The sequence below is a fragment of the Erpetoichthys calabaricus genome, chromosome 5, assembly GCF_900747795.2.
Source record: "Erpetoichthys calabaricus chromosome 5, fErpCal1.3, whole genome shotgun sequence".
Taxonomy (NCBI): domain Eukaryota; kingdom Metazoa; phylum Chordata; class Cladistia; order Polypteriformes; family Polypteridae; genus Erpetoichthys; species Erpetoichthys calabaricus.
Genome location: NC_041398.2, coordinates 223,512,157 through 223,537,945, shown reverse-complemented (window position 1 = coordinate 223,537,945; position 25,789 = coordinate 223,512,157). Strand labels below are relative to the sequence as shown.

Genomic DNA, 25,789 nt, shown 5'->3' with positions numbered 1-25,789 from the left:
GCCCACTATGACCTTTTCCATTCTAGCCCCTTAATCCTCCTCTGCCTCTAATTGGGTAGCTACCTAACTAAGATAAAACTATCTAGCTAAGTTTAGGCTGATTTAAAAATCAGCAGAGGGCACTTAACCTCTTGTGTGAATGTGGATCCCATTGCCCCAGTGCAGGGAGAGATACAGTGTGCTGTAAAAATGGCGTTGTCCTTCGGATGACATGTAAAAACGAGATCCTGACTCTGTGGTCATAAAAGATCCCGGAGCATCCTTCGCAAAGAGTAAGGTGTATCCCGATGTCCTGGCTAAATTGCCCACCACGGCCAAGTCATTCAGACCCCATAATCATCCCCTGTCTCTAATTGGCTAACTTTATGCCTCACCACCAGATAGCTAATCTGTGGTGAGCACACTGGCACAAAATGGCTGCCATCGCTGCACATTGGTGGTGATTGAAGTGGCTCCCCATTCACTATGTAAAGTGCTTTGAGTAGTGAGACAAGTGCTATATAAATATAAAGAATTATTATTATAATTATTATTGCTGGCTCAAGCAACCCACCAGACGGAGCTCCGCTAGCAATCTGGCCTTGGCTATCCAGCCCAACAACCTTGTTATTGTTGCCTTGATTAACCTGCATAATGGGAAGTACGCCAAAGTGCGTTTTCTTTTGTTTATGTTCTGTTTGGTCTCCGGGACAATAAATGGGACAACCTGGTTGGTGCCCCAAATTTTCCCAAGCAGTAGAGCTGTCATTCCTGCACCCGGCCATAGCACATTACTAATACAGTGGATCCTCGGTTCACGAACGTCTTGGTACACGTACAAATCGGTTTACGACCAAAAGGTTCGCGAAACTTTTGCCTTGGTTCACGACCACACACTTGGTATACGAACAAGCCAGTTTCCCTTTCAGTTTGTACATGTTCAGTCTCTCCCTGTGCATTTCCTGTGCAGCGAGTAAGAGAGAGAGCGAGAGAGCGTGCGACACACACATACACACAGAGGCAGCGCGAGAGAGAGACAGACGCACACACACAGGCAGTGCGAGAGAGCGACAGACACACACACACAGGCAGCGTGAGAGAGAGCCGCGCACACACACAGGCAGCGCCAGAGAGATACAGAAGCACACACACTGGCAGCGCCAGAGAGAGCTGGACACATAAGGTAGGAAGGCAGTTAAAGAATGCACTGGGTTTGATTTTGTTTTCACTTCAGTTTACAGCGATCGGTTCGTAGCGTGCATTGTTGCAATGTTATTATTATTACTATTATCACTGTTATTTTTGATAATAGTTTTCTCTGTTGTTCAAGGTTTTCTCAGTGTTATTCAATGTTTTTAATTTAAAATAAGAAATAAACTCTTTGACGGTACTACAACTTTCCTGAACTGCCTTTAAAGTTTGTATATTGTAATCTATTCAGTGAGCCAATAAAAGGTGTCATTTTGCTTCACTTCTCATTGCCTTCATAATAGCTAACACAGCACAACACCCTACTACTACATGAAGTGACTAGAAATTTTTAAAATGCTCCAATTTAGAAACCAGCTAACCAAGTTCCTGAATGTACCTGAATGTTACACCATGATTAACATTTTCTTACTTGTTTCAATTTTGGAACACCATTAAATAAGAAAACAAAAATGACTTGCCTATGTTGTTTGTGATTATTAAATGTTTGGCAAAGCAACTTGCGTGTTCAGCATTCATTACCATTGCCTCCATGTTCTTTTTATCTTCACACCAGTCACACAGGCAGGTTATCTGACTTTTACAGGGTCACACAGAGAGGAGGAGGAGGTTGGAACTGAACCAGCAGCCTTGAGCTTTACATTTTGGCGCCCTAGACACTGTGCTAGCCTGTAGGCAGCTGCATAACTGAATACCATCAATCAGGTAATTCTTTAAGAGCACGTTGCTCTTCATAATGTTACCTTTAATGTTGCCCTTCAGGATTTTGTTACTCTCACTCCTCGTGACTGTCATTTGTTTTTCCATTAGATCTTTGACGTGCGCAGAGAGGACATATTCCACACTTGTTTCAAGTTAACCTTATCAAGGAATGTATGCATCATGTGAGTTGGTGAAGTAAACCTTCAAATATCTAATTGCGTATGAGCAGAAGAAAAAATAAACTGATAGCACAAGCAGCTAAAAAGCCCTTGGCGGTGACAGAGCTGACTTCGGCTACTACACCGCAAATGGAAATGGAGGAAGAACGTGTACTCACTAGAATGTCAACCTGGGGCTTTGGGTTCATGCAAAGCTGTGGTGATTGCCCTCATATTTACTTCAGCCACTTCTTCCTATATTTACAGAATGTGCTACAGATCTTTCCATTCCGCAGTTTTTTCCCCATGGTTAAAGTATGTAATGTTAAAGTCACTAATTAAAAGTACATTTTTTCATCACCACTTGTGTTTTCTACAAAGAAGTTCACTGCCTCATAATTTTGTAGTGGTCAGGGGCCGCTAAGACTCACACCGTCAAATATGACGGTGATTTATTTATTTGAATTGAAGAGATCCCAGGAACGTCCCCAGCCTTGGATCGACCCACACACACTCACAACAGAGACAATAAAGCACGCTGGGAAAGGCAAACAATTACCAATATAATGACCTGAAATAATTAATGAAACAGTAATACCACCCCTGACCCCTTCGGCGATATTACATATAAACACAATACACAAACACCACACAGCAAAGTCCATATATACCAAACAGGATGAAGACGAAAAGTGACCAAGTTAAGTCCAGCGATCTGTATGTTGAAATGGAGAAGGAAAAATACATTCCTACCGGTAGTTACTGATGATGTTGATGGTTGATTCAGGAGCGCTCCAATCTTCCGGAAAACCAAATAATCCAACACAGTTCTCAGTGTACAGGTAGACAGACAATCCAGACCCCAACAAACGAATACAGTCCAAGACAAAATGATTAGAGTTCCAATAACAGCAGGCAGAGATGACAAATAACCGCAACAAACCAAAACAAAACTTTTTTTCTCTTTGCCCTCTGCCCTCCTTTTAACTGCCTGTGGCTACCTTTGACCCCAGGGAGATGCAGTTCTTAAGTAGCACTGCTACAATTTAGTATTTGACAGGAGGACATTCAAGCAAATTTCAAATTATTGTGGGCCTGACTGAGAGATTAATGCGGATCAGAGATCCAAGGGTCTATCATAAGGTGCAGAACCAACTTCAGAATTCAGGTATAAAAATAAGCCAAGATGGTGCTGTTCTTGGCAGTTGGTGGTTTTGTTTTGAATGCAAGCCCTTGTCTGGAAACATGTTGGAGACGCTTCTCCACTGCTAATGTCCCTATGCCTGGGTGCGTGGCTGTGATGCCCCATAACCACCACATACCACACAGTGGTCAAAGCATTGGCCATTTAGCTGTCATACCAAGGATAAAGCAGGGTGAGTGAGAGAGACACAGACAAGATGGCGCAAAAATATACAGTCCTTAATTAAAATCAGGCGATGTCAATAATATCATCAAAATCAAAAGTTGAAGTTAATTCAGTGAAAGAAGAAATTTACACTAGCAAGTCCATCAAAGTCCATCGCAGTTCTTGCGTATGACTACATATGATGAAATAAACATTCCAGAAACAGTCAAACACACAAAAACTTTTGCATCACTCATCTTCAGGCTGGTCAGAGGGACCTCTAGGACCTTCTAATTCAAGAAAAAACACAACAAGAGTCCCGGTCCTTTTCCAGTCTCTTTTTCCAGGCTATTCAAGGGAACAAAGGACTTTTTAAAATAAAGATATTTCAAAAATGTCCCAACCTACCAAATTATCCCCACTTCTCAGTGTTCTGAGGCCATGTTTTCTCAAACACTGGGGTCATGGGCTGCCATCGGTGGGTCACAAGTTGCTATTTATAATGGAAGTAGGTCGCCCTCGCACTGATCTGCTGTGGGGGGGAAAATGGGTTACAACACCAAATAGGTTGAGAGAAACATTGCTGTAGGGGACAATGAAGAGTACTTTAGTCCCTCCTCCTCTCCTTATTCAGGCTGCTGAGGAGTCCTATGGTGTGCCCTGTACTAGTGACACACTCGTGAATGCTGCTAAACAAAAACAATCTCTGACACCCATCTTCCCATTTTTATATGCCCCCGGGATCCTCTCCTCCGATTCCAATTACCTAGCACGCCTTCATGTAGTCTGGTCTATGCAGCGTAACCCGGAAGTTGGCCTTCAGATCCGCGACCCACGCTCATGTGCACATGCATGGCCACGAATATTCAAACCTTCAATTATCCTGAGGTAAGTAAATAATTTTTCTCTCTCTGTTGGGCCCTTTACTCACACTGAACCCACTTTGCAAAATTTTCCTCTTTCTCACAGCTTAGTACTTTGCATCAAGATCAGGGTTACCAGGCCATTGAAATATTACCAGCTGAAAGCATGCATAATGGCACTGAGGACCAGCCCAATGAATGGGGCTGCTCATGATTGGTGAGAATTTTAGAGACGTAGATGTCCTAGTTGAGCTCCCCTTGGAGTTTTGCTGTTGTTGATGTCTAAGTACCTGTTGGGAGTTTTGCTGTTTGGGCGGCTGCATCTAACCTTCAAAAACTGCACAAAAACCTGCACACTACAAAATCATTTTTTTTCCCAAACAACAGTTTCAAAAACGGCCCAGCATGGTGAGAAGACAATGTATCTTGCAACCCCAAATGGGATACCTAATCACATCAAGGCTCAAACAACTCATGTAGTACTCCACGAGCCCCTGACTCACTGCCCTGAATGCACACATTTGCACAGTTTCCCTGCCATTTCAATCCAATGGTCAAGGTAAGTACCCTTGTGTAACTATTTAAACACAGTGGAAAATCTATAAATAGTTACACACACACATAAAACTGTTGCCGTAGAGCGACTCACAGTAGTGGCTGCAAGCCTCAGGAAAGAACCTGGCATAGATCGGCTCTGGCAGATGATGTTGCCACAGACCCCATATGAGCAGTGTGAGGCAGAGCCAATGGTGTGAATGTGCAGGGTGCGCATGAGGCAGATTTGAGCACATGGAGTGCAAAGGTCATACCTTGCCCAAAACTCACTGGACGTCGATTTAGTTGGTATGTTATAGCAAAGACAAAGTTGGCAGGGAGATAGTGAGCATCCCTTCATTTTACCATTTGTGCTAATAATTCTTAATTTCTGATTCATTTTTGACTTATTGGCACTCTTTGTTCCAAGTTAGCACCTAAAGATGTCACTATATACACATACATATACAGTACATATACACTCACACAGCAAATTTTTAGGCACACTGGGTAGGACCTCCTTTTGCTCTCAGAACAAACTCAATTCCTCATGTCCTCATGGCATGGATTCCACAAGATGCTGCAAATAATCCTTTGAGATTCTGGTCCATGTTGATTGCATCGTGCAGTTTCTGCAGTTTAGTCGGCTTCACATTCATGTTGTGAATCTCCTGTTCCAACACATCCCAAAGGTGTTCTACTGGATTCAGATCTGGTGACTGAGAAGGTTGCTGAGGAACCCTGAATTCATTATGTTCATGAACCCAGTCCGTGACAAATTCTGCTTTGTGACATGGTGCATTATGATGACTGAAGTATCTATCAAATGATGAGTAATAACACAGGCAGGGACTGGTTGTCTGCCACTGTTGCAACAGCAAGTTCATCAACTTCCCATGTAACACGTCTGTCACCCACTGGTTGATGCAGGGAACATTTAAAAGCAGTTGCTCACCTGACCATGGGCTCAATTTCTGTCTTCTCTCCGAGGAAGGCTCTCTGTTCTTTAACCTGAAGAAAGGAGCTCATGTGGGGTGACGTCAACACCACCACTACGTGCTTGCCGTGTTTGTACTGCGGTAGTTAAACCCCTACTTAAGAAAAATAATCTCGACCCCTCTTCTCTTGAAAATTATAGACCCATCTCTAACCTGCCTTTCTTAAGTAAAATTCTAGAGAAGGCAGTCATTATGCAGTTAAATGAGCACCTCAATAAACATGCTATTCTTGATAAATTTCAGTCGGGTTTTAGAACAAATCACAGCACAGAAACTGCACTCGTTAAAGTAGTAAATGACTTGCGGGTAAATGCAGACAGAGGCCATTTATCTGTTCTCATCCTCTTAGATTTGAGTGCCGCATTTGACACTATTGATCATAATATTCTTAAGAATCGCCTTAGTCAATGGGTGGGCCTCTCTGGCAGTGTCTTAAACTGGTTTGAATCCTACCTGGCAGGGAGAAAATTCTTTGTTAGTTGTGGTAATTATAACTCAAAGACACATGATATTCTATATGGTGTTCCACAAGGCTCTATCCTGGGTCCGCTGCTCTTCTCAATCTACATGCTTCCATTAGGTCAGATTATCTCGGGACATAACGTGAGCTACCACAGCTATGCTGATGACACACAGCTGTATTTATCAATAGCACCTGATGACCCCAAATCTCTTGATTCGCTAACACAATGTCTAACCTGTATCTCAGAATGGATGAAAATTAACTTTCTCAAATTAAATAAAGAAAAAACCGAAATCTTAGTGATTGGCAATAATGGATACAATGAGGCTATTAGAAATAAACTGGATGCATTAGGATTAAAAGTCAAATCGGAGGTAAAAAGCTTAGGGGTAACCGTTGATTGTAATCTGAATTTTAAATCGCATATTAATCAGATCACTAGGACAGCATTTTTTCACCTAAGAAACATAGCAAAAGTTAGACCTCTTATATCATCGAAAGATGCAGAGAAATTAGTTCATGCGTTTGTCTTTAGTCGGCTAGATTACTGTAATGCACTCCTCTCAGGACTACCCAAAAAAGACATCAATCGTTTGCAGTTAGTGCAGAATGCAGCTGCTAGAATCCTTACCAGGAAAAGAAAATCCGAACACATTTCTCCAGTTTTGATGTCACTACACTGGTTACCTGTGTCATTCAGAATTGACTTTAAAATTCTGCTTATGGTTTATAAAGCTTTAAATAATCTCGCCCCGTCTTATATATCGGAATGTCTGACACCTTATATTCCAAATCGCAACCTCAGATCCTCAACTGAGTGTCTCCTTAGAATTCCAAGAGCAAAACTTAAAAGAAGTGGTGAGGCGGCCTTCTGCTGTTATGCACCTAAAATCTGGAATAGCCTGCCAGTAGGAATTCGCCAGGCTAATACAGTGGAGCACTTTAAAAAACTACTGAAAACACATTACTTTAACATGGCCTTCTCATAACTTCACTGTAATTTAATCCTGACACTCTGTATATCCAATTCATTATAATAACTATTCATTCAAAATTTGTACTAACCCCTACTCTCTCTTCTGTTTTCTTTTCCGGTGTCCTATTGGTGGTGGCTTGTGCCACCACCATCTACCCAAAGCACCATGATGTTCCAACAATGATGGATGGATTAAAAGCCAGAAGTCTGTATAACCATCAGCATCAAGTGACTCCGTGAGAACCCTAACTACAAAGAGGACTATTTCATTTATGTTAGGTAGAATGCCCAAAGGGGACTGGGCGGTCTCGTGGCCTGGAACCCCTACAGATTTTATTTTTTTCTCCAGCCTTCTGGAGTTTTTTTTTGTTTTTTCTGTCCACCCTGGCCATCGGACCTTACTCCTTTCTATGTTAACTAATGTTGTCTTATTTTAATTTCTTATTTGTCTTTTATTCTTCTTTTCTTCATTATGTAAAGCACTTTGAGCTACTTTTTGTATGAAAATGTGCTATATAAATAAATCTTGTTGTTGTTGTTTGTGTGTGCTGAGATGATAGCTCCCGTTTGGATAAATGCTCTGATAATATTCCTGTCTCAACAACAATAAAGCTGCTTTTTTTTTTGGAAACCTGGACTGGTGCAAGTCTGTGACCCACAAATCACAATATCAGAATATATGTATGTATATATATATATATATATATATATATATATATATATATATATATATAGTAATAAGGCACTATATAGCGCCCGACCTGGCACAGACTGACGCAGAGGCACGTGTAAAATCACAGAGTTTTATTTTCTCTTCGGCTATGGGGCACGTCTTCCCTGTGTCCCACAGGCCCAACACAGTCCCAAAAGCACTGAACACTGACCAACAAAACACTCTTTCTCTGGCACCAGCACTCCTCCCAGGCAACCTCATCCTCCCTCCCAATTCTGGCTGTGGAGTGGTGGTGGCTGGCCCCTTTTATAGCCCAATCCGGAAGTGTTCTAGGTGCTTGACCTCCGGGTTCCAATTGCACTTCCGGGTGGGGCTGAAGACTCATTCAGCGGGGCTGTTGAATCCAGACAGCACCCCCTAGTGCCCACCCCAGCTCCCAACCAGGCTGAGGAGGACTCCATCTCCCATGGAGCCCTGTGGGAGGTTGGGGAATCACCGTCGGCCAGGGAGGCTGCCACCAAGCGTCCCGGGGGAGGTATTAAGTTGCCCATGGTTGCTCCCCAGGAACATATGCGGCAGGGGCGTCCTGGCCGCCCGTCACAAATATATATATATATATATATATATATATATATATATATATATATATATATATATATATATATATATATATATATATATATATACAGGTATAATTCCGTTACAACGAATATCTTTACAACAAACCATTTTTATGGCCATATGACACGTGTCTATAGAAATCTTGTTACTACGAAGTAGATTCAGCAGATAAATCGGTACCCTTAGTAAAGATGAAAACAATACCTTTTGGTGAATTACCTTAATCTCACATTAAAAAAATGAGAGAAATCCAGCCTTTAACTATAGTACATTTATTCTGAGAAAAAAAATTAACCCTCATTATGAAATAATTATTTTTAACAAAACCACACAGGTTTTATACCCCCCTTTAACTCATCTTTTTCAGAGGGGACTGAGTGTGTATACTGTATACAGGTGCTGGTCATAAAATTAGAATATCATAACAAAGTTGATTTATTTCAGTAATTCCATTCAAAAAGTGAAACTTCTATATTAGATTCATTCATTACACACAGACTGATGTATTTCAAATGTTTCTTTCTTTTAATGTTGATGATTATAACTGACAACTAATGAAAGTCCCAAATTCAGTATCTCGGAAAATTAGAATATCAATTAAGACCAATGCAAAAAAAGGATTTTTAGAAATGTTGGCCAACTGAAAGGTATGAACATGAAACGTATGAGCATGTACAGCACTCAATATTTAGTTGGGGCTCCTTTGGCCTGAATTACTGCAGCAATGCGGCGTGGCATGGAGTCGATCAGTCTGTAGCACTGCTCAGGTGTTATGAGAGCCCATGTTGCTCTGATAGTGGCCTTCAGCTCTTCTGAATTGTTGGGTCTGGCGTATTGCATCTTCCTCTTCACAATACCCCATAGATTTTCTATGGGGTTAAGGTCAGGCGAGTTTGCTGGCCAATCAAGAACAGGGATACCATGGTCATTAAACCAGGTACTGGAAGCTTTGGCACTGTGTGCAGGTGCCAGGTCCTGTTGGAAAATGAAATCTGCATCTCCATAAAGTTCAGCAGCAGCAAGAAGCAATAAGTGCTCTAAAACTTCCTGGTAGACGGCTGTGTTGACCTTGGACCTCAGAAAACACAATGAACCAATACCAGCAGATGACATGGCACCCCAAACTATCACTGACTGTGGGAACTTTACACTGGACCTCACTCAACGTGGATTCTGTGCCTCTCCTCTCTTCCTCCAGACTCTGGGACCTTGATTTCCAAAGGAAATGCAAAATTTACTTTCATCAGAAAGCAGCAGCCCAGTCCTTTTTGCCTTTAGCCCAGGCGAGATGCTTCTGACGTTGTTTCTTGTTCAAGAGTGGCTTGACACAAGGAATGCGACAGCTGAAACCCATGTCTTGCATACGTCTGTGCGTGGTGGTTCTTGAAGCACTGACTCCAGCTGCAGTCCACTCTTTGTGAATCTCCCCCACATTTTTGAATGGGTTTTGTTTCACAATCCTCTCCAGGGTGCGGTTATCCCTACTGCTTGTACACTTTTTTCTACCACATCTTGTCCTTCCCTTCGCCTCTCTATTAATGCGCTTGGACACAGAGCTCTGTGAACAGCCAGCCTCTTTAGCAGTGACCTTTTGTGTCTTACCCTCCTTGTGCAAGGTGTCAATGGTCGCCTTTTGGACAACTGTCAAGTCAGTAGTCTTCCCCATGATTGTGTAGCCTACAGAACTAGACTGAGAGACCATTTAAAGGCTTTTGCAGGTGTTTTGAGTTAATTAGCTGATTAGAGTGTGGCACCAGGTGTCTTCAATATTGAACCTTTTCACAATATTCTAATTTTCCGAGATACTGAATTTGGGACTTTCATTAGTTGTCAGTTATAATCATCAAAATTAAAAGAAATAAACATTTGAAATACATCAGTCTGTGTGTAATGAATGAATCTAATATACAAGTTTCACTTTTTGAATGGAATTACTGAAATAAATCAACTTTGTCATGATATTCTAATTTTATGACCAGCACCTGTATATCTGGTACAGTATCTGCAAAATAATGCAAACAGCACACGACATGCATTTCGCCCTAATTGGGGCTCATCAGGTATATGTACCTTTTCCTACCCATTACGAGGATCATATCTCGGACATTAGCGCTTGATGTGAAACTTCTGACGTTGCACCATGGTTGGCTGGTTTTGTTTACTTGACAGGGTGAACATCAGATTATTACTTTCATAGGTCTGAAACGTAATCTGATTATTTGGATGGTTACCTACCAGGTAACACTTGTGGATGTTCAGCCAGTTGGCAAACATCTGCCACGTTCTCTCAGTTGTGAGAAGCAGATCATTGTACACCTGAAGAGATCAAATCAGGGCGTAACATGTGTCGTGTACTCTTTGCATTATTTAGCAGATACTGCATCACATATCTATGATCTGCTTCTCGCAACTGAGAGGAAGTAGCGGATGTTCCCCGACACTCTGACCAAACACAAGCATTACCTGGTAGGTAACCATGAAATAATCAGATTGTGATTCAGACCTATGACTTTATATATCATATATACAGCGTGTATTGAAAAGCATCATTTCCTTCAAAATATTCAAATTTTTCTGCTTTGCAGCCTGAAATGAAGACACACACCAAAAAGTTTCTCCAGCTGTATTTACTCAATGCAGCCAAAATGAAAGATACAATAGCAACAGTTCAGAAAAAAATAAAAAACAAGAATCACTAAGATGGTTAAAGGATCACTCCCTCCTAAAAATATTTGGAAACTCAATCATGTGCAACTAATCACCTTCTCCACCGCACACTAAGCTAACTGGCTTTCTACCTACGATCCACTGTAATCATTTTGATTTGTTCAGCTATTTACAGAGAATTCCAGTGCTTCAAAGTAGAAATGAAAACAAACAATCAACGATGGGTGGCAAAGCAGTGACAAAAGATCTTGGAGATAAAGTTGTGAAATAGCACAAGTCAGGAGATGGATATAAAAATTCTCAAAAACTTTATCAATTCCTAGAAGCTCATTAAAGTCCATAATTAACACGTGGAAAAGTGTTTGGTACTACTAGGACCCTAACTGGATCAGGCCGTCCATCCAAACTGGAATGGAAGAGCGAGGAGGAAACTGGTCAGAGAGGCTACCACGAGACCTATGCTAACTTTGAAGTAGTTACAGGAAAATTTGTGAGTGTGGTCATTTTGTGCATTTGAAAACAACATCATAAGTGCACCACAAATGTGGTTTGTATGGGAGGGTTGCAAGATAAATCCCACTCCTTAAGAAAAATGACATTAAGTCTCATTTGAACTTTGCCAAAATGTACCTTGAAAATTTCGGGGCTAAATGGAAAAAGGTGTTATGGTCAGATGAGACTAAAATCGAACTATTTGACCTCAATGCCAAACAGTACACGTGGCAGAAAGCCAATGCATCTTACCATCCAAACAACACCATACTTACAGTAAAGCATGGAATTGGTAGCATCCTGTTGTGGGGGTAGAAGGAAAAAAGGACACCATCAAATTTTTCAGGAAAACCTGCCGCCCTTTGCTAGAAAGCTGTCAGTGAGAAAAAGGTTCACCTTTCAAAATGACATTGACTCGAAGCACACATCAAAGTTGACCCCACAGTGGCTGAAGGAGAAAAAGGTGAATGTCCTTATGTGGCCTAGTCAGAGCCCAGACTTGAACCAAAGAAAATCTATGGAATAACTTGAAGATTGCTATCCATCAACAGTCACCATCCAATCTGACTGACCTTGAACATTTCTGTAAAGAAGAGCGGGCAAATATTAAACAGTTCAGATGTGTAAAGTTGGTAGAGACGTATCCCAACAGATCCATGACTGTAATCAAAGCAAAAGGTGGTTCTACAAAGTACTGACACAGGGAGGTAATCCTTTAACCATCTTAGTGATTCTGTTTATTTTTTTTTTGAACTTTTGCTATTGCATCTTTCACTGGGCTGTTATAATTTGTATTGAATAAATACAGCTGATGAAGTATTTTTAGGGTGTACATCTTCATATCAGACTGCAAAGCAACAAAAGGTGATTATTATGAAGAGGAGTCATCCTTTTCTATACACACTGTACATGTAAACATACACTGTTTAGCCACAACATTAAAACCACCTGCCTAATATTGTGTAGGTCCCCCTCGTGCCACCAATATAGCTTTGATCTGTTGAGGCATGGACTTTAACAAGGTGTCCTGTGGTATCTGGCACCAATACATTAGCAGCAGATCCTTTAAATCCTGAAAGTTGTGAAGTGGAGCCTCTATAGATTGGACTCGTTTTTTCAACACATCCCACAGATGCTCAGTTGGACTGTAATCTGGCAAATTCGAAGGCCAAGTCAACACCTTGAACTCTGTCATGTTCCTCAAACCATGCCTGAACATTTTTTTTGCAGTGTGGCAGGGCGTATTATCCTGCTGAAAGAGGCTACTGCCATCAGGGAATACTGTTGCCATGAAGGCATGTACGTGAACTGCAAAAATATTTAGGTAGATAGTGCGTGTCAAAGTAATATCCACTTGAATGCCAAGATCTATGGTTTCCTAGCAGAACACTGCCCTCAGCATCACACTGCCTCCACCAACTGACATTCTTGCAATATAACCTCCTGCTGCCATCTCTTCCCCAGGTAAACAACACAAACACCGAGCCATCCATATGATCTAAAATAAAACGTGATTTGACAGACCAGTTTACTGTCCAGTTCTAAAGCTCAAAGCAGTTGACAGGGATCAGCATGGGCACTCTTACCGGTCTGCAGCTACAAAGCAAGCTGTGATGCACTGTGTGTTCTGACACCTTTCTCTCATGGCCAGCATGAAGTTCTTCAGTATTTTGTGCTACATTTGTGCTCCCCACAGCATCATTGAGCTTTGGGTGCCCCTGATCCTGTTGCTGGTTCACCAGTTGCCTATCCTTGGACTGCTTTTGGTAAGTGCTAACCATTACATACAGTGAACACCTCACAAGACTTGCTATTTTGGATATTCTCTAACCAAGTCATCTAGCCATCACAATTTGGTACTTCTCAAAGTCAATCAGATCCTTTACCCTGGCCCACTTTTTCCTGATTCCAACACTTAAACTTAGAGAACTGTTTGTTCACTTTCTGCCTAAAACATCCAACCCCTAGAAAGATGTCACTGTAATGAGATAATTGATGTTATTCACTTCACATCATCAGTGCTTTTAGCATTGTAGCTGATCGATGTATATATAAATAAAATGTTACACATCTGCACAATTAAGTACACTTTGTAAGTTTGGTAAAAAACAGACTTTACATTTTTTTTTGTTATTTTATTAGCAAATTAACAGAACACTGTCAAATGTACAGCAGCAGTAAAGTGTAACATTCAATAAAACAACCGGAAAAAAATGGCAAGGCACAAGATGGGTCTCAAGTATTTATAACTTAAAGTCAATTGTTGGTGCCATTATTTTCAAGAATTGCTTTATTTACATTTCACATATGTTAGGGTAATGAAAATAGATGGTTTGTTAATAAAATTGCAACAAATCAAAGGTTTTTTTTTACATCTAGTGCCTTCAGTACTGCCAAACATCAACAGAATATGTCTGCCTCAGGTGGCTGTGCCATCAAATGTTCAGATAGCAAAAGGATCTTGAGAAAGATTCATATACCGTGTTGCCCAATCAATGATACAGTAGAACGGACTACAAAATGCATTTTGAAAAAATAAAAAGTATTGATTTGCCTAACATACCAAAAAAATGGCTTAGTTTTTCAAAAAACACAAAACCCCAGATTTACCCTCGGTCTCAGTGTCCTAGTTCTGTTCATGCAGTTGTTCACTGTGAGTTCTCAAGGATGACAGCAATACCCTGCCCACCACCGATGCAAGCAGAGCCAACAGCATACTTGCCATTTCGTCGCCTTGGAAAAAAAAAAATGCACAAGTTCATTAATAACATAAATAATAAAGACATGAATAAAGTGGAAGCACAATGATTATATATATATATATATATATATATATATATATACAGTGGAACCTCTAGATACGAGTTTAATTCGTTCCAGCACTGAGCTTGTATAGCGAATTTCTCGTATCTAGAACAAACGTCCCCATTGAAAATAATGGAAATCCAGTTAATCCGTTCCGCATCCCAAATATATTAACATAAAAATCAATTTTCCTAACAAATAACACTGATAAATTATATATACTGTAGTCTACCTTTAATAAATAACACTGGTAAATAATATAACTGATTATTAAAAGAATCAAAACAGGTGTCCAAAGTGCAGTAGAGCATTCAATAAATCTTTAAATAAATAATCCTTAAAACAGTTGTGAAGTGGAGGTTTAAAGTACATAAGAATAACAATCCTTTAACACGAGGTTAAAACGTCAACAGGAAGCAGTCTTCAAAAAACAGATGACAATCCCCGGTGCTTCTTCTCTGTTAGTGTCTCACCTGCTTCTCCCATGCGGGCTCTGCAATAGGCAAGACACTTAATGCAGCTGACCTTCTCTACACTGTCCTGCTTCAGCTGTTTGGCTCGCCTGTTCAGCTACACGCGAGCCTGTACTCGCTCGCTCTCTCGCACCGACTTCCTACTGCTTCGGATTCCTGCCTCCTCCTGCAACCTCCGTTCTCTCTCCTCTCCTCTCTTTTCTTTTACTTCTTCTCCCCCCTTAACTGGCTCGCGCTTCTCTATATATGCGGGGAAGACATGGCAGCTGCTAGGGTTACCACTTTTAATACAAAAAAATAAGGGACGCATACGTATTGATTCAAAATGGGACGCGCAATTTCATTCTCAAATACGGGACGATTCCGTATTTTAAAGGACGGGTGGCAACCCTGCCCAGCCCATCAGCCACAGGACAAATCATGGATGTGGGCAGTTTCCCACCTGTGCACTTAGGTGAGAAACGCAGACACCGCAGATCGCCCTGCGGCTCGCTACAGCTACCACGCCCCCTCCCTAAGCCGCGAGCTATACCCACAGCCTGGCTCGTGGCTCGTTACGTGAGCCAATGCTCGTATTTAGATCTGAATTTTTCGCTCATACTTTCCTCGTATTTTGAATTTCTCGTATACAGAGGTGATCGTATCTCGAGGTTCCACTGTATATATATATATATATATATATATATATATATATGGTTTCCATATGAGTAGCTGCAAATCCACAAAGGGAGAAAATGCATCACATATCTTAAAATACTGTTTTATTCCTAAGCTTTCACCTCCTATCAGGAGTCATCATCAGAGACAATGATTAGACTTAACAAGAATGCAAGGCAATGTATAGCAAATAAGGAGGGGAGGGTAGGTGGCTGTTTGGGGGGAACTGATGAGGTGGGGCTTGAAGGGTGTTGGTAATAAAGTCTTATGTATTATGTGCATATTCTTCTTTTTAAGCGTGCATATGTTCAAATGTCTATTAATGGCTTTTTCATTTGATAGCCACGTTTCAGCAAGTTCTCTGGCATCTTTAGCATTAGCCTTGAATTTTACTTGCACTGAGGCCAATTTAAATGTGTGTCCAGTCGAAATTGTATGTGTATAAATCAGAGACCTAGGGTTCTTCCCTCTGATAGCATTGCAATGTGCCTGTATACGTGTTGTGAGTGTTTTTGATGTCTGCCCCACGTATACAGCCGGGTGTGAATCCCATGGTATGCCTTAAACTGCGTTCTGAGTCTCTCCTGCCGATTTCTTGCTTTTAGCATTTAAAAGGACTATGTGCAGAATGTTTCTAGGCTTGTGCGCTAATTTAATGCCTGATCTGGACAGGATACGTGTTGAACCTTTAATACCCCGTGATGATAAAGAAGTGTGTGCTAGAGTTGATGGTTTGCTTGCTTTGGTGTCTCCTATGTAAGCATTGTCTAATGAATGTCTTTGGGTAGCCATTTTAAGTGAACAGTTAGAAAAGATAGCACCTTTCATTGTTTTTAGTGTCCTTGGTATTACAATGGGGGTGAACTCTTCTGAATAGTGTCTTAACACAGCTCCATTTATACGCTGATGGGTGATTGCTAGCAAAGTGTAATATTTTGTCTGCATAACATTCCTTATGATAAACACCTGTAGTCAGGGTGGTTTCACTACCTCTTTAAATGGATAAGTCCAGGAAATTGACATGTCGGTTTATTTCTTTGTCCATAGTAAACTGGATCACAGGGAATACTGCATTGATGTGGTTATGGAAATCATTCAGCTGGTCACTTTTTAATATGACAAATGTGTTGTCAACATAGCGTATTCAACGTTTAGGTGTGTGTATTGAGTTAGATACCTTACAAATCACTGCATTACCAGTTCAGGAAAGAGTACTAATAATGGAGATCCCATTGGCATACCTTCTTTCTGTCTGTAGTAATTCCTATTAAAATGAAAGCAAGTGAAACTAGATGCATTATATTGCTTGTGGCCGGCTTTGTTGTTGACATGTCGTTATGGTGGGGTGTTGTTTAGCTTTGTTTGTAGAGTTTCTGTGGCCAGATGAATTGGAACCATGGTGTACTGCGACACAATATTAAACAAGACCATGAATACATTTTTCAGATGCTGCAATGCCATCTTGGTGCTATATACAGAGTGTGGTACAGTATCTGCCAAATAGATAAAAAAGAATATGCGACACGTGTTTCGCCCTCATTATGGGCTCGCCAGGTATATGCACTTTTGCATCCCTTTACAGGGATTGAACCTCAGACGTAAGCGCCAGTGGTGTCGCGTCACAGCGGTTAGTTTGCTTTTTTGGCAGGGTGATCATAGGAGTATTACATTCTTTGTTAAGTCTGAATCACAAAACATGTGTTGTGTACTCTTTGTATTATTTGTTAGATACTGTATCACATATCTATGAGCTGCTTCTCGCAACTCAAGAGGATGTGGCAGATGTTTGCCGACTGGCCGACCAACCACAAGTATTATCTGGTAGGTAACCACCTAATAATCAGATTGCAATTCAGACTTAAAAAAGAATATAATATGCTAAACACCTGAAATTGAAATATTGACCATTTAGTATAATTTTCCATAAATTTTATATATACACAAAAATATACGGAAATCACCAATTTACAAGCTTTATGAATCTCAGAACACAATTTGAACACTTTGAGAGAGTGGTCTGCTTGATGAGCTGCCTGTGCCACGTACCACCATGTGACTCCCCACTCCATGCAGTTCTCAACAGACTACTTTTGACACACCAGCCTGTTTATGCCGTAGGTTGAAAATTCCAGTCCAATGTTGTTGTGTTTGACAAGTAAGAACAATACAATCCATGAAAGGCAGTTCTTGCTACATTATCTCTTTGCTGATATTTCTGTGAAGCTTGAAAAGATGAGTATTATCACCTTAGACTCCTGATGAAATTAAATTTGAGTTTTCTTTAAGTTGCAGCTGAAGCTGCTGGAAAACCCGCACCACATCTGAAATCACTCAAGTCTTTTATTCTAACCATTACGGTAGATATGATCTGCCCACAATTATATACAGGAATCAGACAACCTAAAATGTTACCTGCTTAGTTAAAATAGAAAGATGTATCTTTCTAAATTCTCCATTTTTATATAATATATATAAATCTCTACCACATTTTCATCCACTTGTTGCATATAATTAATTAGAAAAAAAAAATGAGTCTACATATTGCCATTTACTGTTAACAGAGGAATGAATAACTATTAGCTCAAATCCACACTAATTGTTTTATCCCTTATGCAGCTAAATGTTTTATAATTGAATATCTTATGACATAATGCAAATTAGCATGCCAGCTCACCTCAGTTCATGAACAAGGTGTGCAGTGATTCTAGAGCCAGAAGCACCCAGTGGATGTCCCAGAGCAATAGCACCACCATTCACATTGGTCTTTTCAGGGTCAAGTCCTAAGGCCTTTTCTACTGCCAGATACTGTGGTGCAAAAGCTTCATTCACCTGAAATAAGGTCAGGATAGAGTCACATTTGATAAGAAGCAAATTCAGATGATGCAAGTGGAAAATTCAATAACATGGAGAAATCTGAAGAGACACTTGAGCATAAACCTGAATGCCTTATTATATTAAATCCTCCTTTATGAGGAAAATAACTTCATTGATATAAAGGTGATTCCTGACACTTTAGGGATTAAAAGACCAAGGCTAGTTACAACAAACTTAGAGATTTGTATATTAACAATAAATCTGCATCTTTTGAACAGAAGTGCCTTAACTATAATTTTCATCAAAACATTTTTACATACAGTACAATTTACAGATTTTGCAAAAAAATAAAAATAATTACACACACATACACATTAGTCAACTTTAACACTTTGAACATGAGGTACAAGTCGTATGTCACTGAGCCTGTCACATTTTGATAGAAGTCGCATCTTACAAGTATACAGCCACTATAGATGCAGCTAGCTTGTCTCAGTTACCTAATCTAGTGCTGCCATCTACTGGATAACCATTGAAATTTTTTTTTGCAACACCTTTTGGAAAATAGTGCTATAAATACGCTGTCCATAGTAATGTCACTGTGAAAAAGGTATAAAGCTGGTGCTGTTTTGAAACAACTACATTTATTGCAAGATGAATATTTTAATGATAATGACAGCGATCGAGAAACATTCTTAGCTCAATTGAGCAAATACACTGAGACAATCTCATCGAGTGTTTAAACATGCCAAATTCAAAAAGGTTAATGTCACGTTTCTTTACCAGCCTACATAGTCTATAAATTATATTGGTGTTCAGCTTGAAGCTGTCTATCATAACAAAAAAAATTTCAAGAAACAAAACATTTAGGAAAAAAAACAAAAGACAAAATGTCAAACATTTATAGGTTTACAATAATCCATTCTCTTCTAATAGAACTGCTTGGGTAATATCTAATGCTAAACTGCTTCTTAATGACCATTATTTATTTTGATAACTTCCACACTACTAGAATGCTATCTTCTGTTACTCAGCTAACCTATCATTTCACAATGAGAAAATGAGGATGCATTTTACTTAAAATCTCAGAAACAAAATTGTACTGATTTTATGGGGAACAGTTCAAAAGGTCTTCAGAATCTTACAGTCATTTATTAATACTGTCTTTATGTAATTAGGGATATGGATAGCGCTTTGAGTACTGAGAAAAGCGTCATATAAATGTAATGAATTATTATTATTATTATTTCAGTTCATTCAAGTGATTTATGTTCAATAATTTCTCTCTCTACCTTACAGATGGGAAAGGGTATTGATATGATCTGAATAATATGCAGCAATACGTGTCTTACTGATTTGTAATTTACTAACTGTAATTCGGCCAGTATATTAAAAAAGAAAACACAAACAATATAATGTAGCTCAGTGAGAATTACTGCTGCAAAAAACATGAAATTCAAATATTCAAGTGGCAACAGCTCTTTTCCCACAGAAACACATCCATCTGCTAAATCCACATTGTTAAATACAATGAAAGCTCTAATATCTGTCTGGGATCAAGAAGCAGTACCCTGGTGATATTGAAGAAATTATGCTATCTAACTCCACTTTTATTCTCGATGTTGTCTGCTGCTGCAGTTTTAAAATTAATAAAAACAGGTATGGACATAATTTCTAGCAGAGAGGGTGACTTAAAGAAGACAAATTAGGAATTAGGAAATTGTGGCATGAAAATGTTTGCCTGCAATTGTTAATTATTTGATGACATATACTGCTAGGACAATTCAGAGGAACCTAGCTATAATACAGGGAGATTCACTCGAAAGAGGCCCCAAATATTCTGTTGTAACTCCTGTTAGGATGAAGTAATATGAACTAAAAATAATATGCTATATACCTTGACGTATGTGTAATCAATTGCATTACATGCAATGCTGGAAGTGGTTTCCATTTTCTGCCAGACACAGATGTGGCGCTCCATGTTCCTGAATGTATCAGCAAGCATCTTGGGAGGGAATAGCAGCAATTTCAGGTTGGATGTTTTCCTTCAAATCTTGTTCCTATAGACTTTTCCTTTGAGCATACCTTAAAGGAAGAAGTCTGGTGGTGTCAGATCCAGCGACCGTGGTGGCCAAAGCCCCTTTGAAATGATCCTGTTGCCAAAGAAGGACTCAATTTCTGCCATGCTCCTTGCCGATGTGTGACACGTGGCTCCATCTTGTTGGAAGTAACCTTCCGTTAAATCACGATCATCCAGTTGATTCTGACATCACTTAAATGAACTGGATACCCAATAGGTTCACACCATGAAGACACACTGCTCAATACTGTACACCACCATCCTGATGAGAAGTCGAGTGACTGAGTGAAGGGGCATGGGCGTTATGCACCCAGAAGTTGCAAATGGAGGTTAAACGTCGCAACGGCTGTCTAGCGCCTGCCTGATCCCTCCAACGCAGGGGCATCCCGGCTTGTTAGAAGCTCCATATATTGAGGTGCACATTGCACATTGTTTCCTTCAGATTGCTTCATCCTAGCAAGAGTTATTATAGAATATTCGGGCCTCTTTCGAGTGAATCACCCTGTGTCTTTCAGCTGGAAAGAATGATGTATAAAAATGAAGGACTACAACAAGCTGAGCAAAGTCCTCCATACAAAGAAATCAAACCTCTAGATATGAGTTGTATCAATATTTTTCGCAGCTTGCTAAGAAATACAGGAACATTACTGGCACATCAGCCAGGTCCAACCATTTTTTTCTTGCAGATACCACCAATAATGGAAAATGCTTAGCACTTGCCACCAATTTATAAGAGGTTGTCAAATGATGTTCACAGAATTTCAAGTTTGTAAAGTAATATAATTTGTTCCAATAAGAGAGTTTGATTATCAGATCTCAAGAAGATGAGCTATCAGGAGATGTTCAACCCCATTTAGAATATACTCAACTTTAATATAACAAATTTGTAGTTTTTTGCACTGTCATCTTTTTCTGATAATTTTGAGAATGGGCAGAATATTTTGGATGTTAAGCAAAAATTCTAAATTTAGAAATACGGTATGCACTTTAATTTTCTCTGTATATTCAAAAATAACGCAATTTGAATCCAACGCAATTTTTGACAATTCTGTGAAAAAACATTCACATTTAACTGTGAACAGCTGAGAACATCTATTTATTTATTTACTGAACGTCCGTAAAAAGCCAAATTTCCCCCCTGGTGACAAATAATTATCTTAATTATCTGTGTAGAGAAAAGCCAAGCAAAATGACACCTTTTATTGGCTAACTAGAAAGATTACAATATGCAAGCTTTCGAGGCAACTCAGGCCCCTTCTTCAGGCAAGATGTAATACAGAAACTGAAGTTTCCTATGTTTATATACATTTGTATATAAACATAGGAAACTTCAGTTTCTGTATTACATCTTGCCTGAAGAAGGGGCCTGAGTTGCCTCGAAAGCTTGCATATTGTAATCTTTCTAGTTAGCCAATAAAAGGTGTCATTTTGCTTGGCTTTTCTCTACATTCATAATGGCTAACACGGTACAACACCCTAGTACTACTTAATTATCTGTGTAAAGGGCTGCTACATGCTCAAGTTACACTGTTATTTTAAAAAAACGGCAACAGAAAATTAATGTATAGAAAACCGATTGGATGGCTGAGAAAGACATCTTGTTTTCTATTCCATGAAACAATTTAACATGATATAATGAATTAGGGAAGCAGGAGTAGACAGGTACCCTGTCCTGGATTGTTCCCTGCCTTGCAACCACATAGTGAGAGAAAGGTGATAAATCAGAAAATGCATCAATACAAAAATGAAAGGATACCTTTGTGCTTTCTAGTGAAAAGGGTAGTTAAACAAGAAACAATGAGTTATAGAGAAAGGACTACCTTTCTACTGTATGTATGGTAGCTTTTTATTTTGCTTAGTGTTTCACAGAAAATTTCAGAGGGATACAAACATAATAGAGCTGATCAAATCTACTTACCTCCACCAAATCCATATCCTTCAGATAGAGTCCAGCTTTCTTTAGAGCTTCAGTAATAGCTGGTACAGGACCTACAATACATATACATTTCATAGATTATAAATAGTGCACTTATGAGAAGATTTATATAAACTTGGATATTTGGCCATTACATACACATTTCTTATGTGAAAGTATGACAATATTCACAAAAATTATATTCAATGAAGAATATAGCTTGTTAGCCAAAGCTAAATTTAATACTGTACAGTATGTTCAGTTAATCTGCAGTAAATTCATTGACATTGTAAAATGATTCAGTCAACAAAATTAAAAATAAAAATAATTTGTAAAGGAGCAAAAAAATTAATTTGTTACTTTCATGAATCTAAAATATTGGTTGAAAATGCAGAAATTACAGTCTTGATATATGCAGGACAGAGTCACCACACTCAAATTTTTTATTTTAAGCTTAGCCAGATTTTTTCAGTTTATTTGTGTATGTGCTCTTTACTCAGTGCAGGCTCAAACCACTTTACCAGGTTCACAGGTAAATGAAATTACAAAGTTTACAAATTACTAACTACATCATTAATACAGATAAAGACAGATTTGTTTAAGCAGACAGGAAAACAAAGTAGTAGCCAAATGAACTGCAGCTATCACTGCTTAAAATTGCAATTTTGTGGATAAACATTTTCACACATGCTTACATAAATAAGCCATAAATTAACTTACCAATTCCCATAATACTGGGATCACAGCCAGAGACATGGTAAGCTACAATTCTAGCCAGAGGTTTGAGCCCATGCTTTCTGACTGCTTCCTCACTTGCCACAATAACTGCACCAGCCCCATCAGAAACACCCTGTTAGAAACAAAGCATTGCCATAACAAATATACCATTTAACATGAGGCAAAATTCAACTAAATACAATATAAATTTATCAAAACATCAGAAAAACAAAACAGTGCAAATGAAAAAAAAAATTTCTAAGAAGTACAATGTAAGATTCTTGCAGCATGAAAATAAAAGCTACAAAGTACTCTAAACAGGACTTGAACATATTACAACTTCATCTGCTGGTGTGGTTTCAGGTTTGTTTCTGTCTTGTAGCCAGCAAGTATTGCCAGGAAGGCATTAAACTATGATTGGCAATTCTAAATAAGAGAGGGAACTGCAGCACTTTTTTTTAAAACAAATCTAACAGCAAAGCACCTAAACATTCATCAAGTTAGGAATGGATACCTACTGAAGCATTTCCAGCAGTTACAGTGCCACCTTTCTTGAATACTGCCTGAAGTTTAGCCATTTGCTCCATTGTGGTCTGAGGTCTCGGGTGCTCATCTTGTGTCATGGGTTGTTTTCCTTTCTTTGTCTGAACTTCAATAGGTGCCATTTCAGCTGTAAAGTAGCCTGCATCCTGAGCTGTAAACAAAATAAACATGTACAAAAACTTTCAATGTGATAGGCATTATATTCAAGACATGTTAGATCAGCATTTAGGTCAGGTATGCAAATATATAGGTAAAGTGTACATTATATAATCTAAAACAGTGAAACTAAGCTGAAAGTAATAAAAAGTGCAGCTGCTAGGTTACCCATGAAAAGGAAATTCTGTTTCAGACTCTTTGCCAATTTACCAGCCATGCAGTAGAATAACATTCACTCAAAATATAGAGACAATGTAGGAGACATTTTAATACCAAGGCACTATTGTCAACTGCTCCCATGTACACTTACCATTTACTTGGTACTTGGTATTCAGAGCCTTGCAGCCCTCTATTCTGACAACATTAGCATCCTCTCAACAGCTAAGCAAGCAAACATTTTTCTAAAGAAAACCAATTTGACTCTATACAAAGGAGAAACCCTGTTAAAACAGGCTTGCCCATTTTTTGTCATATCACAGCAATGTACACTTTTGAAATCTAATACTGAAGAAGAATTTCAAACACTTGCAAACTCTTAAAGATTATTTTCGAAGAGTAGACTCCTAGATGATCTAAGGTGGTGATTCTTGAGTTCATTTCTAGGAGCCCACTGTGATTGCAGGTTTTTATCCCAATCAGTTTCTCTATCAGGGTGTCACTTTACCTCTAAGTGATATTGTTTTGTAATTAGCTGGTTTTTTATCCTTCTCTTATTCCTCATTAAGAAAACCACAACAGTATGTGATTTATAAGACATTTAGATATATTGGTATTTTGCCATAATTTTAAATTCCTAATTCACTTTCGTCGTTTTACAATTAATTCATCCCTTTTTATCGAGAGTGCTCCTTAAATTCTATCCTAAAATTACTAATAGGAGAAATTGACACTCTAGACAAACAACAATGAATGCTGAAATTCTGCTGGTACTAGAGTGCTATGCCATCTAGTGCACTCATTAGTAAAGTAAATAACTTAAACCCCTGGAAAAGAAAAATGAAAATGATGAAAATATTAAAAGCCAATTTAAAAAAAGACACTCTAAAACTGCACCCGTGTAATGTATACAGATGCTTGCTACATACCAAGAAAATCCCATAAAACTATTTTGTTGATTTCTGAATTGATACCAAAATAACTGAATTTGGGAAATAACAGATAGTTTGACTTACATAGAAGTCCAATAAAAAGCTGAAATTGGTTGAGACAAAAACCTACAGCCAGAGTGGAACCCCAGGCACTCAAATGGAGAATTAAAATACCTAAATCAACACTAGGAACAGGCACTTATCATTAGAACTTTAGATAATGAATGGATTTAAAATTACTCCAAATCCTGTGACAACATTTTTTAGAGGAACACTATTTTTTGCAATGTCCTACACTAAACGTCTTACATGTTATCTTATTGAAAAAAATATATATAACATTTTCTTTTCAAAGAAAGATCCAAAACTTTTTCAGAATTTGGCAAGTATTAAAATAAGCAAGCTACATATAATCGCAACTACAATTTATTGAGTTTTTTGTTCACATAGCTCTTTGAACTGGGTATGGGGGGGGGATGCTGACACTGACTTGAATAGATGTGGAAAATAAATGTATGGGAAGAAGAATTGAGTGAATCTCTAATTCCTCTGTGTCTCACTCATTGTAATGTGATTCACAAAATTGATAAAATACAAAAAAGAATAATATGACACACAGAAGTATTCGAATTTCTTGGACTATAAGACTTAGCCCTGTCCACTTTACTTTGTCACTTACCTGCTTTCCATCTTTGCTGCGATCTGAAAGCATACTGGTCACACTGCTCTCTACTCAATTCGTACTTCACAGCCAGGTTTTCTGCAGTCATGCCCATTGGGGTCTTAATATGCTGATCTGTCAAACCTGCCCATAATGTGTCTTCTAGCTAAAAGCAAAACATTAAACAGTCACCAGTA

The 25,789-nt window shown here is 39.0% G+C and overlaps 1 protein-coding gene across 1 annotated transcript in view; it reads right to left on the bottom strand.

The window, feature by feature from the left end:
• Positions 1-13,814: 13,814 nt before the first annotated feature.
• Positions 13,815-25,789, bottom strand: part of acaa2 (acetyl-CoA acyltransferase 2) — a 29,605-nt gene continuing 17,630 nt past the window's right edge. Inside the window, exons 5-10 of the mRNA XM_028792337.2 lie at positions 25,611-25,758; positions 23,663-23,838; positions 23,148-23,277; positions 22,431-22,501; positions 18,293-18,447; positions 13,815-14,416 (exon numbers count right to left, since the gene is read on the bottom strand). Coding sequence (XP_028648170.1) covers positions 14,332-14,416; positions 18,293-18,447; positions 22,431-22,501; positions 23,148-23,277; positions 23,663-23,838; positions 25,611-25,758 — 765 coding nt within the window. The 3' untranslated portion in view covers positions 13,815-14,331. The remainder of the gene's footprint in view (positions 14,417-18,292; positions 18,448-22,430; positions 22,502-23,147; positions 23,278-23,662; positions 23,839-25,610; positions 25,759-25,789) is intronic.